The sequence below is a fragment of the Pan troglodytes genome, chromosome 8 (genome assembly GCF_028858775.2).
Source record: "Pan troglodytes isolate AG18354 chromosome 8, NHGRI_mPanTro3-v2.0_pri, whole genome shotgun sequence".
In the NCBI taxonomy this organism is placed as follows: Eukaryota; Metazoa; Chordata; class Mammalia; order Primates; family Hominidae; genus Pan; species Pan troglodytes.
In genome coordinates, this window is record NC_072406.2 from 28,374,298 (window position 1) to 28,389,388 (window position 15,091).

A 15,091-nucleotide genomic window follows, 5' to 3' on the forward strand; every position below is an offset into this window, starting at 1 on the left:
CCACCTCAGCCTCTCAAGTAGTGGGGACTACAGGCATGAGCCACTACAACCAGGTAATTAAAAAAATTTTTTTTTCACAGAGATGGGCTCAAGTGATCCTGAGCTCAAGTGATTCTCCTCCTTTGGCCTCCCAAAGTGCTGGGATTACAGGTGTGAGTCACCATGCTTGGCCTGACAAAGTCTTAATAACAACTTTGAAACAGATAATGACTCAGAATGAATTCAAATGACCACAAAGACAGTTTTCCTTTTCTTCAGAGTTTATTTTGAATTTTCATTTTTGGATAACCAAGCAGCTCTTTAAGAAGAATGCACAGAAGAGTCATTCTGGCACTTTTGGATAGTACATAAGATTTTCTTTTTTTTTTTTTTTAATTTTTTTTAATAGTCACATTCAGCTCACTTGCTCAAACCAGACTCCCACGTTGGGTGAGCAAGATGAGCCCATAGGATTCCAGAGTTAATACGTAACCGTATATACAAACAGCCAAAAAACCATAATGGTGCCACAGGGATGGAGCAGGGAAGGGCATCTCTAACGTGTCCTCTAGTCTATCTTCGCTAAACAGAACCCACGTTACACATGATAACTAGAGAGCACACTGTGTTGAAATGAGGATGCTGACCCCAAATGGCACTTGGCAGCATGCAGTTTAAAGCAAAAGAGACATCCTTTAATAACTGTATAAAATCCAGGCAGTTCCATTAAAGGGGTTAAGAAAACCAACAACAACAAAAAGCGAGGGACTGTCTGTTGTCACTGTAAAAAAGGCACTTGGAGTTAATGGGACCAGGATTGGAGGACTCTTAGCTGATACAGATTTCAGTACGATTTCATTAAAAGGCTTGGATGTTAAGAGAGGACACTCAGCGGTTCCTGAAGGGAGACGCTGAGATGGACCGCTGAGAAGCAGAACAGATGAACACAAAGGAATCAAATCTTTACAACCAAATTGCATTTAAGCGACAACAAAAAAAGGCAAACCCCAAAACGCAACCTAACCAAAGCAAAATCTAAGCAAAATCAGACAACGAAGCAGCGATGCATAGCTTTCCTTTGAGAGAACGCATACCTTGAGACGCTACGTGCCAACCTAAGTTCTCAACGACAGCTTCACAGTAGGATTATTGTGATAAAAATGACTCAAGCGATGCAAAAAGTTTCATCTGTTCCCAGAATCCGAGGGAGAACTGAGGTGATCGTTAGAGCATAGCGACATCACGTGCGGTTTCTTAATGTCCCTGGTGGCGGATACGCCGAGTCCTCGGAAGGACATCTGGACACCACTTTCAGCCACCTCCTTGCAGGGGCGACATCCGCCAAAGTCATCCTTTATTCCGAGTAATAACTTTAATTCCTTTCTAACATTTACACGGCAAACAGGAATGCAGTAAACGTCCACGTCCGTCCCACGGCTGGGCTGCCGTTCCGTTTCCTCCACGAACGGGTACGCGCTTCCATGAGAAAGGATATTTGGCAATTTTATATTCCACAGTCAGGTGGGTCTGCGATAGCTCATTTAATGTTAAACGCCATCAGGGGCCTCTCCTCCCGTTTCTGCCAGGGGCTTTTCTTGTCTTCTCCTTGGTCATCATCATCATCGTCTTCCTCTTCCTCGTGGGCAGATCTTCTCTGGTGGGGGCTGGCTGCTGGCTCCGAGGGGGCATCCGCAGTCCGTCTGGTCGTCTCCTCCTGCAGGCTGGGCAGCTGGCCACCACTTCTCCGACTCGACCCCTCCAACAAGCATCGCAGGGCACTGTCCTCGGGGGTACAGACCGTGGTCCCACATTCGCTGCCACTCTGTTCCACGTCATCCAGGTACACGAGCTGCGTGTAGGCCGTGCTGTCTGGGGCTCGAGGCTCTTTCTGCTGGTGCTCTTGGACGGGCGGGTAGTTCTGCTGCAGAGACAAAGCATCTCCCCTTCCCTTCCGGGCTGATTTTGGTTCATTCATATCTACGCCAGAGTCCAAACTGGCATCATTACTTCCGTTCCTTCCAGCTCTTTGGAGATCAATGTATGAATGTCTAACGTGAGCGTTGGACCTGCCATCCAAGGAGACGAACCACGCCCGGGGGTGCGGAAGCGGCTTCCCACCTCCAAGCTCCATCAGGGCCTTTTCAGTCAGGAGCTGCACCTCACTGTTCATCTGAGCCAAAGCCGCGTCGTTCAGGGAAGCTGGGATGGAGAGAGACTCCGACATGGATGCGTTCTGAGGGCTCCACTCCCGGGTGCCCGCATCCTGCAGGTGCTGCTGAGAGATGGCCTGGGAAGACAGGGGCTGGGGCTGGATCTGTGAGGACGGGTGTGGGAAGATCCCGGCATGGGGATTGGACAGCTCAGCCTGTAGTCTTTCTATCTCAAGCTGCTGATCAGCCGGGACGACGAGGGGCTGGCTGACATAGGAGTGGTCCCCGGGGAGTTTCATATAATGAGCCGGGATGACCAAGGCGGGCAGTACTTTCCTGTAAACGCTGTCATTGACCTGGTCGACAGAACTACAGCAGATTAACTGGCCGGGCCGTGGGAAGGACGTAGGTCTCTCGAGGTGATCTACTGATCGCGACATCATACATTCAGTGGGTCTGCGGTCCAGCAGCTGTTCTTTCTCAGGTGATGAAGGCGCGGGGTACAGATGTTCCTGAATGGTGAGCTTGCTTCCCGTGGAGGCTGGACCTTCTCTGTCCTGCTTTTCAAATAAAGGCTGTGAGAGCACGGTGTTGTAACTACCCCTGTAGTCATCATTGCCCGAGGACTCGTAGCCTTCTCTTTCCATAGATTTTCTTGCCTTTAAGGGAAAAACCTCCACTGACTTATGGTAGTCTTTCCCCAGCGTCCCACTTGGAGTGAGGTTATCAAAGGAGATCTGGCTTTTATCCTCTTCCTTGCAAGAGAGGAGCTCCTCCCGGGAGCTAAATTCCTGGGAGGTGCTGTAGGAGAGCTTGAGCATGGGGGTGTGCAGGTCCCCTTCGCCGCCCGGAGACATCATTTCCAAATGGACTCCACTCATCAGCTCCTTCGTGCCGGGGGCCTCGGGGCGGCCGTGGCTGGTGACGGACAGCGGGCCAGGGAATTCTGACGCTCGGCGTGAAAACAGCAAGTTAATGTGTGACATGGACGTGGACTGGTCTCTTTTGGAACTCTCCAGTCCTGCAGGGAGCTGCAGTTTTCTGTGGTGCTGACGAGGTTTCAAGCACTTCCTCCTGCGCCCAAAGACACAATCCAAAGCCAAAGATTAGTGATTCTCACAATGGAAAAGTTTCAAGTTTCAGGTAAAATCCTAATTCTCAATTTCCATGGGGAGAGACAAAACAAAACAAGTCAGGAGCAGCCAAAAGCCTTCTCACCCCACACCCTGTCCTTTTTTTTTTTTTTTTTTTTTTTGAGACAGCATCTTGCTTGCTCTGTCGCCCAGGTTGGAGTGCAGTGCTATGATCATAGCTCACTGCAGGCTTGACCTCATGGGCTCAAGTGATCCTCTCACCTCAGCCTCCCGAGCAGCTGGGACCGCAGGCACATGCCACCATGCCCAGCTAATTTTTGACTTTTAGTTTTTTTGTAGAGATGGCCTGTGTTGCCCAGGCTGGTCTTAAACTCCTGGCCTCAAGCAATCCTCCCCCTTCAGCCTCCCAAAGTGCTAGGCCTCCATGCCTGGCCCTTATCCTTATTTTATCCTTATTAGAGTAGGATAATCGAGAGATTTCATCTTTTACTGTCTGGAGAGCCCTTTGCCCAAATGAATTAAATGTATGACATACATTTTTCTATGACTTAAAAAAGTCAACAACTTATTAAAGAGTCTCAAACGTGACTAAAATGCTTTGCATTTTTAAAAATAAAATTTTTCCTCTATAATGCCTTTTTAAAATAGCTAAACTTAAAGGCTTTTATAAGCCAAGTTACTTATTTCAAAGGGGTTACTCAAGAGTTGACAATAAATATTCTTGCAAACTAAACAGACACGGCATCTAAATAAGAAAAAAATTTTTTTTTGAGATGGAGTCTTGCTCTGTTGCCCAGGCTGGAGTACAGTGGTGCAATCTTGGCTCACTGCAACCTCCACCTTCTGGGTCCAAGCAATTCTCCTGCCTCAGCCTCCCAAGTAGCTGGGATTATAGGCGTGTGCCACCATGCCCAGCTAATTTTTGTATTTTTGGTAGAAACGGAGTTTCACCATGTTGGCCAGGCTGGTCTCGAACTTCTGACCTCAAGTGATCCGCCCACCTCAGCCTCCTAAAGTGCTGGGATTACAGGTGTGAGCCAACGTCCCTGGCCCAAATAAGAACAGTTCTGCTTTGCCCTTCAGAGTATCATCTCTTAATCAGCGTTCAGGAATACTCTGAATAAATCATATAACTATTGTTAAACTCTTTTTCATAACTCCCCTTCTAAGCAATGTTATCCACGCAGCATGCTTTATACATACTATTTGTTAAGTTGCAACTTAGATCACAAATGTGAGTTCTTACTTTTTCATGGGAAGAAAAAGTACTTCAATTTAGAAAAATTAAAAAAAAACCCACCTCCATATTAATGCTTCTAAGTATCAATTGCCCAAGAAACTGTGAATTAAAAAAGATATTGCCAAAATGGTAACACTTTACCTGCAATAATATAAAAGGAGACACAGCAAAACCAAAAGTATGAAAGCCATTCCTCCTAAAATGGCCAAAAGAAACACCGTGTGATACGTGGTAATGTCCTGTGTTACAACGGGACCTAGAAGGTCAGAAAATGGCATTTAGAGTTTTGAACACCTTTAACTCAAAAGAGGGATCATTCATTGAGAACGCAGTGTCTTGTGCTTACTCTTCTTGGCTGGGGCATAGAGCAGTGGCCAGAGGAAAACACCCTTGGATCATGCACTTGGGGTACCACCAGCATTGCATTAGTGATTAGCATGACTATTATGGAAGCTCCCACGGCCAGGAGAACTTTGAATACTCAAAGACAAGATGTGGTTACGTCAAGGGCCCCTCCTAAGCAGAGAAGTGCGCCTCACTTGGTAGCATGTGCCGCATTTGAAATACATGATCTTTTAATTTTAGTTTTTTTTTTTTTTTTTTGAGACAGGGTCTCATTCTGTCACCCAGGCTGGAGCGCAGTGATACAATCATGGCTTACTGTAGCCTTGACCTCCTGGGCTGCATCAATCCTCCTGCCTCAGCCTCCAGCATAGCTGGGACTACAGGCACGCACCACCACACCTGGCTAATTTTTGTAAATTTTTTTTAGAGGCAGTGCTCTCACTATGTTGCCTAGGTGGGTCTTGAACTCCTGAGTTTGAGCAATCCACTGCCTCGGCCTACCAAAGTGCTAGGATTATAGGCATGAGCCACTGTGCCCAGCCATATGATCTTTTCATACAAGAAAACGAACGCATGATGATATAATGACTGGGACTCTCACCTTCAGAAAGATGGCCTGACTATCTGGGAATTTTATATTGCAGCGGAAAAAAAAAAAACCCTACAAAGTTTTATTTTCGCTTTTCCCGGGCAGTCAATCATTACCGTCTGGAGAGCCCCTAGCCCAAATGAATCAGTTTAAATGTATGACATACATTTCCTGTGACTTAAAGAAGTCAGCAACTTTTAAAACTTAATACAGGTATCAAATATGACTAAGATGATATCCATCTTTAAAAACAAGATCTTTCTCTACAATGCCTTTTCAAAATAGCTAACCTTACGTGGACAGAGATCTCTTTAGAACTTATACATAAGGTTATCAAAGATAAAAATATTTTAAGTTTATGTTGTAAAAAATCCCAAGAGGTAGCTTAACTCACATTTTATGTTCCGTAGTAGTACAAATCTATCTTAATGTTACTAACAACAGATCAGCGACAACAAAAACCTCCCAACATTCCAATATTTAGGTATTTATTGGTGTCCGAGTTTCCTGGCAGTGTATGAATACATGGGTCGAAATGAACTGGCCTCATATTATTTCAGGGTAGCATGGCTATGATTATTAAACACCACAGACACCCATTTGCTTATTTTTGATTTTTGATATTCTAAGACATAGATTTTTTTAAAAAATCTTCTTTAGGGGACAAATCTCCTAATTTAAGACCTAGATAAACCCAAGATTTACCAGTTTTTGAAAATAGTGATGTTACTTAAATTCACAAGAAACACCATTCTCTTTCAGATATAATTACTTCAATGGAGTGCGAGGAGGGGGTTAAAGTTTACAAAAATTGGAAAAATAACTGACAATTAGATACTGGCTTACTTGTTCAGAGAAACAATTTTTTTTTTTTTTTGAGACGGAGTCTTTGCTCTGTCACCCAGCCTAGAGTGCAGTGGTGTGATCTCAGCTCATTGTAACCTCTGCCTCCTGGGTTTAAGTGATTCTCCTGCCTCAGCCTCCTGAGTAGCTGGGATTATAGGCGCCCGCCACCATGCCTGGCTAATTTTTTTAAGTAGAGATGGGGTTTCACCATCTTGGCCAGGCTGGTCTTGAACTCCTGACCTCATCATCCACCTGCCTCGTCCTCCTAAAGTGCTGGGATTACAGGTGTGAGCCACTGCACCCGGCCCAGAGAAACAATTTTTTCATGCAAAGACAATAGACAATTCCCACGGATGTAGCAAAGCTTTGTCAGGAGTCACCAAGAAACTTAGGGTACACATAAAAGTATTCCCAAATACTGATGCTTCGTCCTTTAAGTACTCAAAGCACTATTTTTTTTGTTTTGTTTTGTTTTGAGACGGAGTCTCACTCTATCATTCAGGCTGGAGTGCAGTGGCACGATCTGGGCTCACTGCAACCTCTGCCTCCCAGGTTCGGACAATTCTCCTGCCTCAGCCTCCCGAGTACCTGGGACTACAGGCGTGTGCCACCATGCCTGGCAAATTTTTTGTATTTTTAGTAGAGACAGGGTTTCAACGTGTTAGCCAGGATGGTCTTGATCTCCTGACTTCATGATTCGCCCACCTTGGCCTCCCAAAGTCCTGGGATTACAGGCATGAACCACCGTGCCTGGGCAGCATTACTGTTTTAATCTCTGCCAGTACAATTCTTTATAAAATTCACAGCTATACTTTACTTCAAGGAGTTAAGGAACATAACCCAAATTATTTTGTTGTTGCTTTTGAGTTCATGAAAGCCCAATATTAGTATAATTTTTTGTAATAAAGGTGGGTTGTGAGATGACTGACATATGTATCCCCACATTAAATACCATCAGAGGCTGTAGTGGGTATGCTTTGTGTTATTTTTGAGATGGGGTCTCACTCTGTCACCTAGGCTGGAGTGCAGTGACATGATCATAGCTCACTGCAGCCTTGAACTCCTGAGCTCACGGGATCCTCCTGCCTCAGCCTCTCAAGTAACCGGGATTACAGGTGAATGCTACCATCACTGGCTAATTAAAAAAAATTTTTTAGAGATGGGGCCTTGCTGTGTTGCCCAGGCTGGTCTTGAACTCCTGGGCTCAAGAGATCATCCTGCCTTGCCTCCCAAGGTGCTGGGATTACAGGTGTGAGCTACCATGCCCTGGCCTGTGTATGCTTTTTACAGCCTTGAGTCTCTTCCTTCACTGCTAGGAAGCTCTCAGGGGAGCTACGTCTGGCAGTTCCTTCATGCTGCCTTACAAAACCATATACTGGACAGGCGCAGTGGCTCATGCCTGTAATTTCAGCACTTTGGGAGGCTGAGGCGGGTGGATCACCGGAGGTCAGAAGTTCAAGACCAGCCTGACTAACATGGTGAAACACTGTCTCTACTAAAATACAAAAATTACCCAGGTGTGGTGGCGGACACCTGTAATCTCAGCTACTCCGGAGTCTGAGGCAGGATAATTGCTTGAACCCAGGAGGCGGAGGTGGCCATGAGCTGAGATCATGCCATGGTACTCCAGCCTGGGCAACAAGAACGAAACTCTGTCTCAAAAAAACAAACAAACGAACAACAACAACAACAACAAAACCAAAACACACAAAAAAACAAAAGCATATACTGATCTACTGCATGATGGGAAAACTGATAGCTGAGACTGAAATACATCTAAAATTAAAGTTCATTTTAATGCGTGGGCTTTATGGCATTTATTTTAGTACTTAAGACAATTCTTTTCCTTCCTTTGTTCCTCTTCAGTCATAATCTAGGTATTTCAGATTCAGAGAATGGGGCATTTCTGCGTGTGGTTCATGCTTATATCACTACAAAAATAATAGCATCAAGGGAAACACATTATTCTTTTTTTTTTTTTTTTGAGATGGCGTCTTGCTCTGTTGCCCAGGCTGGAGTGCAGTGGCACGATCTCGGCTCACTGCAACCTCTGCCTCCCGGGTTCAAGCGATTCTCCTGCCTCAGCCTCCCAAGTAGCTGGGACTACAGGCGTGTGCCACCACGCCCAGCTAATTTTTGTATTTTGAGTAGAGATGGGGTTTCACCATGTTAGCCAGGATGGTCTCGATCTCCTGACCTCATGATCCGCCCTCCTCGGCCTCCCAAAGTGCTGGGATTATAGGCGTGAGCCACCGCGCCTGGCTAAGGGAAACACATTACTCTTAAAACAGATGTGAAGTGTAAATTTTCTTAGTATGGTAATATAAAGTCATTGTAACACATTTTTCCACACCTGTTTAGGAAAGACCTCCATCAAATCAGTTACTTTGTGAGTCTAAGTGCTAATTCCAGTGATAATTCCATTGCTAAAATATTTGAACTTGCATTTTAGAACTGCCTTCATGGTTCATTTACAAGAGACACCTTTTAATCACAGCACATTTCGACCTAGCTAAGTCACCTACTTTATTCACCAGTCTTGAATGTGCATGACTTTTAGACGTCTTTAAAAAGAGAAATCATAAAGATTTGCCATTTGAGCATAAAGATTTGCCACCAAGAAAGAGATTTACTAATGAAGGCAGAAGGCAGTCCAAGTAATATAGATTCTAAAGGCAGCTTGAGCAACAGAAGCTACCACTGGAAATAATTCTCCTGAGATGACCATTTTGAAAACAAAACAAAACAAAACAAAAAAAACTCAACAATTCTAGAATATTTTTGGGGGTAACATAGGTTAAAAAAAATAAACTATTAGTCACATTCTGAAAGATATGCATTAATGCACATATCCTAAATGGAGGGGAAGATTCTCGTAGATACAAAGCAACTGGTTTGCGTTTAAGCCATTTTGGAAATGCCCCACCAGGCTTTTTGCCCCCAGTGGTGACTTCCCGCTAGCATCTCTGTGGAGTGCTTTTCCCCACATGTGTGCCCATACCAGGCCACAGCTGTTTCAGGAATTAGGGGGGAGGTCTTGCTGGTCTCTGTGGGCTTTTGATGAAGAATTCCCTATGGCAGCTGTCTGAACAAAACAGCCACTCAAGACTATTTTCTATGCATTATTCTTACCCTAGATGGAAGATTTCCAACCAGAAGTCCCCCACCCCCGCGAAATACCTTCTTTACGTCATCTCATTTTCAGACTTTTAACCATGTTTGAATAAGATGTGATCGCCCTGCTGAAGTTATTTTCAAAAGCATACTTAGCCTGAACCCTCAAAGACCAAAGCAACTGATCCGCATCATCGCAAGTGTTGGCTCCGTGTTACCTGGGATGGGAGGGGACATGGCGGCCACCCAGTACCCCAACTGGGGGGCAATGTACGTCCACGTCAGCTGGCTGCCTTCCTGGTGCACAAGACCCAGGCCGCTCTTCAGCCACGTTCCTGTGGAATTGAGAAAGAGATGTTAGCTACAAGCACACCAAGCTCCTTTGTAAGGCTTGAGCATATTGTAAAAGTCATCTTCAATATCTTAAATGTCATGTTTATGACCTATAACATAACCAAGATGGCCAAAGTGTCATCTAGGGACCCCAGGCAGCTTTCTGGAGAAATTCTTTTCAATTTCCTTTCAGGGAAAGATAAGCAGCTTTAGTGTTCCTTTGCCTTCTCAATTAAATTACTTTCAGCCACTTTATCAAACACCCCTCCTTCCAAACACAGATGATTTTAGCAGAAGCCTTTGGAACTCAGAAGCAGAATACAGGCAGCATGATGGGGGCTGGTGGGAGTGAAAAGAGAGGGGGAAATCCGGCTCTATTCAAGCTCTATGTCCTTGAGCAAATTTTCTATCCAGAGCTGCAGACTGGCTATATCAGAATGACCTAGGGGTGTTTTGAAAAAATAGATCCCTTCATCCCATCTTTGCAAACTCTCACCCAGTAACCCTGGCTTCAGTGAGCATTTTTAAAAGCTTCCAGTTTGTTCCAATGCTGGGAAACACCAAATACATCAAGGTCCCTGCTGTATCTTCCAGTTATTACTTTAGCTAGCATTTGAAAGTAACAAGCACCTGCTATGCACTAGCTATTCACAGCATACGTGTCTTATAATACACCATCTATAATTCTCACCACAACAATGAAGACTGGGGAGTTACAAAACTTTTCCAAGGCCTCTCGGTGGCTGAGAGCAGAGTGGGAATAGAACCTGGGGCTGCCTGACCTCAAGGCTGTGCTATTTCTTCTGCTCTACCAGGCTGCATTTCCTAGAAACCTTCCCAGCATTTGATTGCATTTTTACTTTGTGAAGTTTCTAGGAGCAAACTCATTGAAGAGGATGAACTTGCCCAAGGTTGTTGGGCTATTTCCCAGCCAAAAATGGATGCCTTTTCCTGGGCTCACCTGCAGAGAGCCTTGCTCTGAGGCCTGCGATGGCAGCTGTGGGCAGAAGGCCAGGGAGAGGCTGGGCGAACCTCTAGACGGCCCGCACACCCACTCCGACCTATCAGCATGGAGATGTCCCGTCATACACAGGCCTCCTGTGCAGCTCACCTCTCTCCTATAATCATCCTCACCTGAAATGGCTACGTGGGCGACCCTGTGGCTCTAAGGCCTAAATAGACCAGCTGTGCACCAAATGCAGGCATGCATCATTTAACAGGGATACATTCTGAAAATGCATTGTTCATCGCTGTGCAAACATCATAGAGCGTCCTTATGCAAACCTAGATGGTACTGCCTCCTACACACCTGGGCCACACGGTCTAACCCATTGCTCCTAGGCTACAAACCCGTACATCGTGTGACTGCGCTGAATGCCATAGGCCACCGTCACACAATGGGAAGTATCTGTGTATCTAAACATAGAAAAGGTACAGTAAAAATACAGAATTATAGTCTTATGGGATCATCATTGTACATGTAGTTCATCGTTGACCCAATCATCATCCTGTGACTCATGCCTGTATTCTACCCAAATGCTTGCCTTGCTTAGCTACACGCCTCATGCAGAGGTGGTGGTAATGGATTTTTATTCCCCCTGAAGAAAGAAACAACACTTGGGTTGCTTCGAGGCCTTATCAGTTGCCATAGCAACAGTCAAATGCAGTGGGTGGAAAGATGCCCTTGGTGATGCCTCCCCTGGCAGCCGCTCCTCTGCTCACATGGCAGCGGCACACAGTGGGCAGGTGGGACAAGTCGGGCACCAGTGAGGGCTCGGCATCTCCCCCTTCCCACGCCACAGGCTGGATCACTGCACCAGCGGGTTTGGGCTCCAGAAAGAGCAGACTGTAAGCAAGGTTTTGCAAACGGGTATGAGGGCAGGGATGCCCGGTTCTGGTCCATTTCCTGAAGCGCACCCTCCTAGAAATCACCCTGTTCTACAGGGCTGTTGTACTAGGGGAGCGACAACGTAAGATGTTTGACACATTGAGGAAAAAGGGCTGGGCATGGTGGCTCGCCTATAGTCCCAGCACTTTGGGAGGTCAAGGTGGGAGGATCACTTGAAGCCAGGAGTTCGAGACCAGCCTGGGCAACAGAGTGAGATGCCATCTCTACAAAAAATAATTTTAAAAAGTAAGAAAAAGGTTTTCTCTGATGGTAAGAAAGCTTCCTCGAAGGTAGAGAATGTTTGCGACTGCTCCTACTCCCGCTCCAGGCTTGGCGCCCGTTCAGCTCATGACTTACACGTCGTATCCCCTCCCCAAAGCTGGCCCACTACAGTGATGCTCTCAGCCTCTCTGCATCAGCCAGGAAATGGCTGTGCATTCTCTGGTTTGCTGTTTTCCCCACATTAGACTGTTGAGCCACTGCTTGTCAAACAGAGCAGATTCTGGGTTAGGCTAAACGGGACCCAGAGGGTGACAGCTGGAAGCAGAGTAAGTCCTGCTCATTCATGAGTGCACACCTGCCTTTCTCCTGCCTCTCTCCCTAAGTTGACTTTCCCTTCTAAAACACACGATAACCAATTAAAACAGACTTTAAAAAATAGCTCCACATTGGCTGGGGGTGGTGGCTCATGCCTGTAATCCCAGCACTTTGGGAGGCTGAGGCTGGTGGATCACTTGAGGTCAGGAGTTTGAGACCAGTCTGAGCAACACAGCAAAACCCCATCTCTACTAAAACTATGAAAATTAGCTGGGTGTGGTGGCTCCCATCTGTAATTCCAGCAACTGGGGAGGCTGAGGCAGGAGAATCACTTGAACCTGTGAGGCGGAGGTTGCGGTGAGCTGAGATTGAGCCACTGCACTCCAGCCTGGGCGACAGAGCAAGATTCTATCTCAATTTAAAAAAAAAACCAAAAAAAAACCCTCCACATTACATTTGGGACAAGCCTAGTGGGTGACCACATATACAGACCCCACCAGACTAATGAGTCCCCAAGTTCACTCTGGAGGGCCTGCAGTCCAGCAGTGGTGCTGGTGGAGGCCAGAAAGTCCATTGGCTGAAGAAGACATAGCTGCTTGGAGGGTCAGCTAGGAAACACCCACCTGGGGTGGGTGTAGAAGGATTGGGATGAGTTTAGTTTTGATGAACAGGCAGGGGTTGTCAGTGATGGGGAGAGATGGGGCAGGGCGGGAGCCAGGAGAAAGAGAAGGAGGACATTCTGCCCAGGGATCAGTGTGTACAAAGGCCTGGTGTGGTGGGCCTGGATGACATGTGAAGATGGAAGTGGGGATGGGAGCACAGAGGCCCCAGGTGAACAGGACGGAGCAGCTGTGCCCGGGCTGGAAAGGAGTTAGGCATCCTTCTGGGACGATCTTCACACCCCATTTGCTGCAGGAGGACATGGGGGACCTGGAAACGGAGGCACACATGGTTGGAGCTTCTCCCACTTCCTTCCTCTCTTCTACCCCTGATAGGGTTTGGCTATGTCCCCACCCAGATCTCATCTTGAATTGTAGCTCCCACAATTCCTGTGTGTTGTGGGAGGCACCTGGTGGGAGATAACTGAATCATGGCGGCAGGTCTTTCCTGTGCTGTTCTTGTGATAGTGAATAAGTCTCAGGAGATCTAATGGTTTTATAAGGGGGAATTTCCCTTTACAAGTTTTCTCTCTTGCCTGCCACCATGTAAGATGTGCCTTTTGCCTTCTGCCATGATTGTGAGGCCTCCCCAGCCATGTGGAACTGTGAGTCTATTAAACCTCTTTTTCTTTATAAATTTCCCAGTCTCAGGTATGTCTTTATCAGCAGCGTGAAAACAGACTAATACAGTCCCCAACCCCCTCTTTAGTTCCTGCCAGGCAGTCTTCACAATGCACACCTCTACCCATTCTGTGACTTTGCCTGCAAATGTAGCTCCAACCTCATATAGTTTTTCTCTCTTCCAAAAATCTACCCAGTCTTTCAAGATTCAAATCAAGCCCACTGTTTTTCCAGAGGCCTTTCTAGGACACATGGGTCTTCCGTGTCTTGGCACATCCTGGGCAAGTGTTACTGCATCATCCATTTGCCAAAAACACACGTTGCCTTCTGTGGCTAGCCTGTGGCCCTCAGTCTTATCTCCTTTCTTAGATCGTAAACTCCATGGGTGTGGCCTGTGTCTTGTGTTCCTTTTGTTTTCTTCTCAGCACCTAGAGATATGCATAGAGTAGGAACTCCAGAGAACTTCAGAATGAGTGGAAGCTACAGGTGCAATCAAAAAATAATATCTGGTAACCTGTGAAAGGCTGGGTGCAGTAGGCAGGGAAGGATATCCCCACGGCAGTCTGATCATGCCTGGGATGCTGCCCTTTCAAACTAAAGGGAACAGAACCAGCTGGGGAAGAGCCTACTATGGCTAAAGTGTGACACTCTTTGGGGATTCAACAATCATGCTGTTACTGGCAAAATCATTTCATGCTTTCCGTGTTTTGCCAGTAACAGCATGCTTTCCCAGGGAGTATGGGAATTAGCAAATTGTGTACTAGAAACACATGCTTCTCATGGCGGAATCCTGATGCCACTGTGGGATGCAGACAGTTTCACCACCGGAGCAGCGGGCACCAGGGCCAGGATTCTTTACTGGTGGTACCGGATGGCAGAGCACACAGGCCTCTGCAAAGTCTCTTCTGCTGAATATGGGATCGCTGGGTGTTGCAACCAGGAAGGGCGCCCTTTCATCATGCGGTGAGAGCCTCGGGCACTGCTGAGACAGAGCAAGGGAGGAACCAGGTTGTTCCTGCTGCACGGACCAAAGAAAGCTCCACTGCAAGGCCTCTCAAGTCGGCCCACCTGCCCCTAAGCATGGAGGCCTTGGGATGCTCCTGGGTGAGGACATCTGCCCAGAGGGCTCTCCTTCTTAAGCCTGTCTCCTTGGGGTCTGACAGACAGCAGTCCCTAATGTTACAGCAGCCCAGCTGGGCTACCTGCTCAAACCCCCTTCACCCTGAGCTTCTCTTTCTGCCCTTCCCAGCCTCTTCCAGGGGCTTACCACTGCCTCTTAGTGTCCTCTGCACAAGCAAGCAGATGAGGTGGCCGCTGGGACTTGCAGACTCAAGGCAAGGTCATATGGTGAAGGCAAGCAGGACCCTACAGCCTCCTTCTGCCTCGCCCCAGAAACCCAGACTTCTTCCTGCAGAAGCCACACCACTGCAGCTGCGCCAACCTGGTCGTGCAGCCGGCATTTTAGGAGGTGGCTGGACAATGACATGTGCCTCTCTGTTCCAATCAACGCCTATGGCTGGGCCTGTTACCGGGACTGCATGTGTGTGAAGGTTACAGGGTGATCTCTCTGGCATCATGAAGGGATGAAATTCTGCGTTACTGAAATTTCTACATCATTGATTGTCACATAGTTTTTAAAGCATTTGAACCCCCTCTTTAATTGATTCTTAGGCAGAAACTAATATATGAAACAGAT

The 15,091-nt window shown here is 46.7% G+C and overlaps 1 protein-coding gene across 2 annotated transcripts in view; it reads right to left on the reverse strand.

Annotated features, from left to right (window-relative positions):
• Window positions 1-242: 242 nt before the first annotated feature.
• Window positions 243-15,091, reverse strand: part of FAM171A1 (family with sequence similarity 171 member A1) — a 162,795-nt gene continuing 147,946 nt past the window's right edge. For both annotated transcript variants that reach the window (XM_016962718.4, XM_016962717.4), the window contains exons 6-8: window positions 9,576-9,692; window positions 4,605-4,719; window positions 243-3,203 (exon numbers count right to left, since the gene is read on the reverse strand). In XM_016962718.4, the coding sequence (XP_016818207.4) occupies window positions 1,517-3,203; window positions 4,605-4,719; window positions 9,576-9,692 (1,919 nt within the window). In that variant the 3' untranslated portion in view covers window positions 243-1,516. The remainder of the gene's footprint in view (window positions 3,204-4,604; window positions 4,720-9,575; window positions 9,693-15,091) is intronic.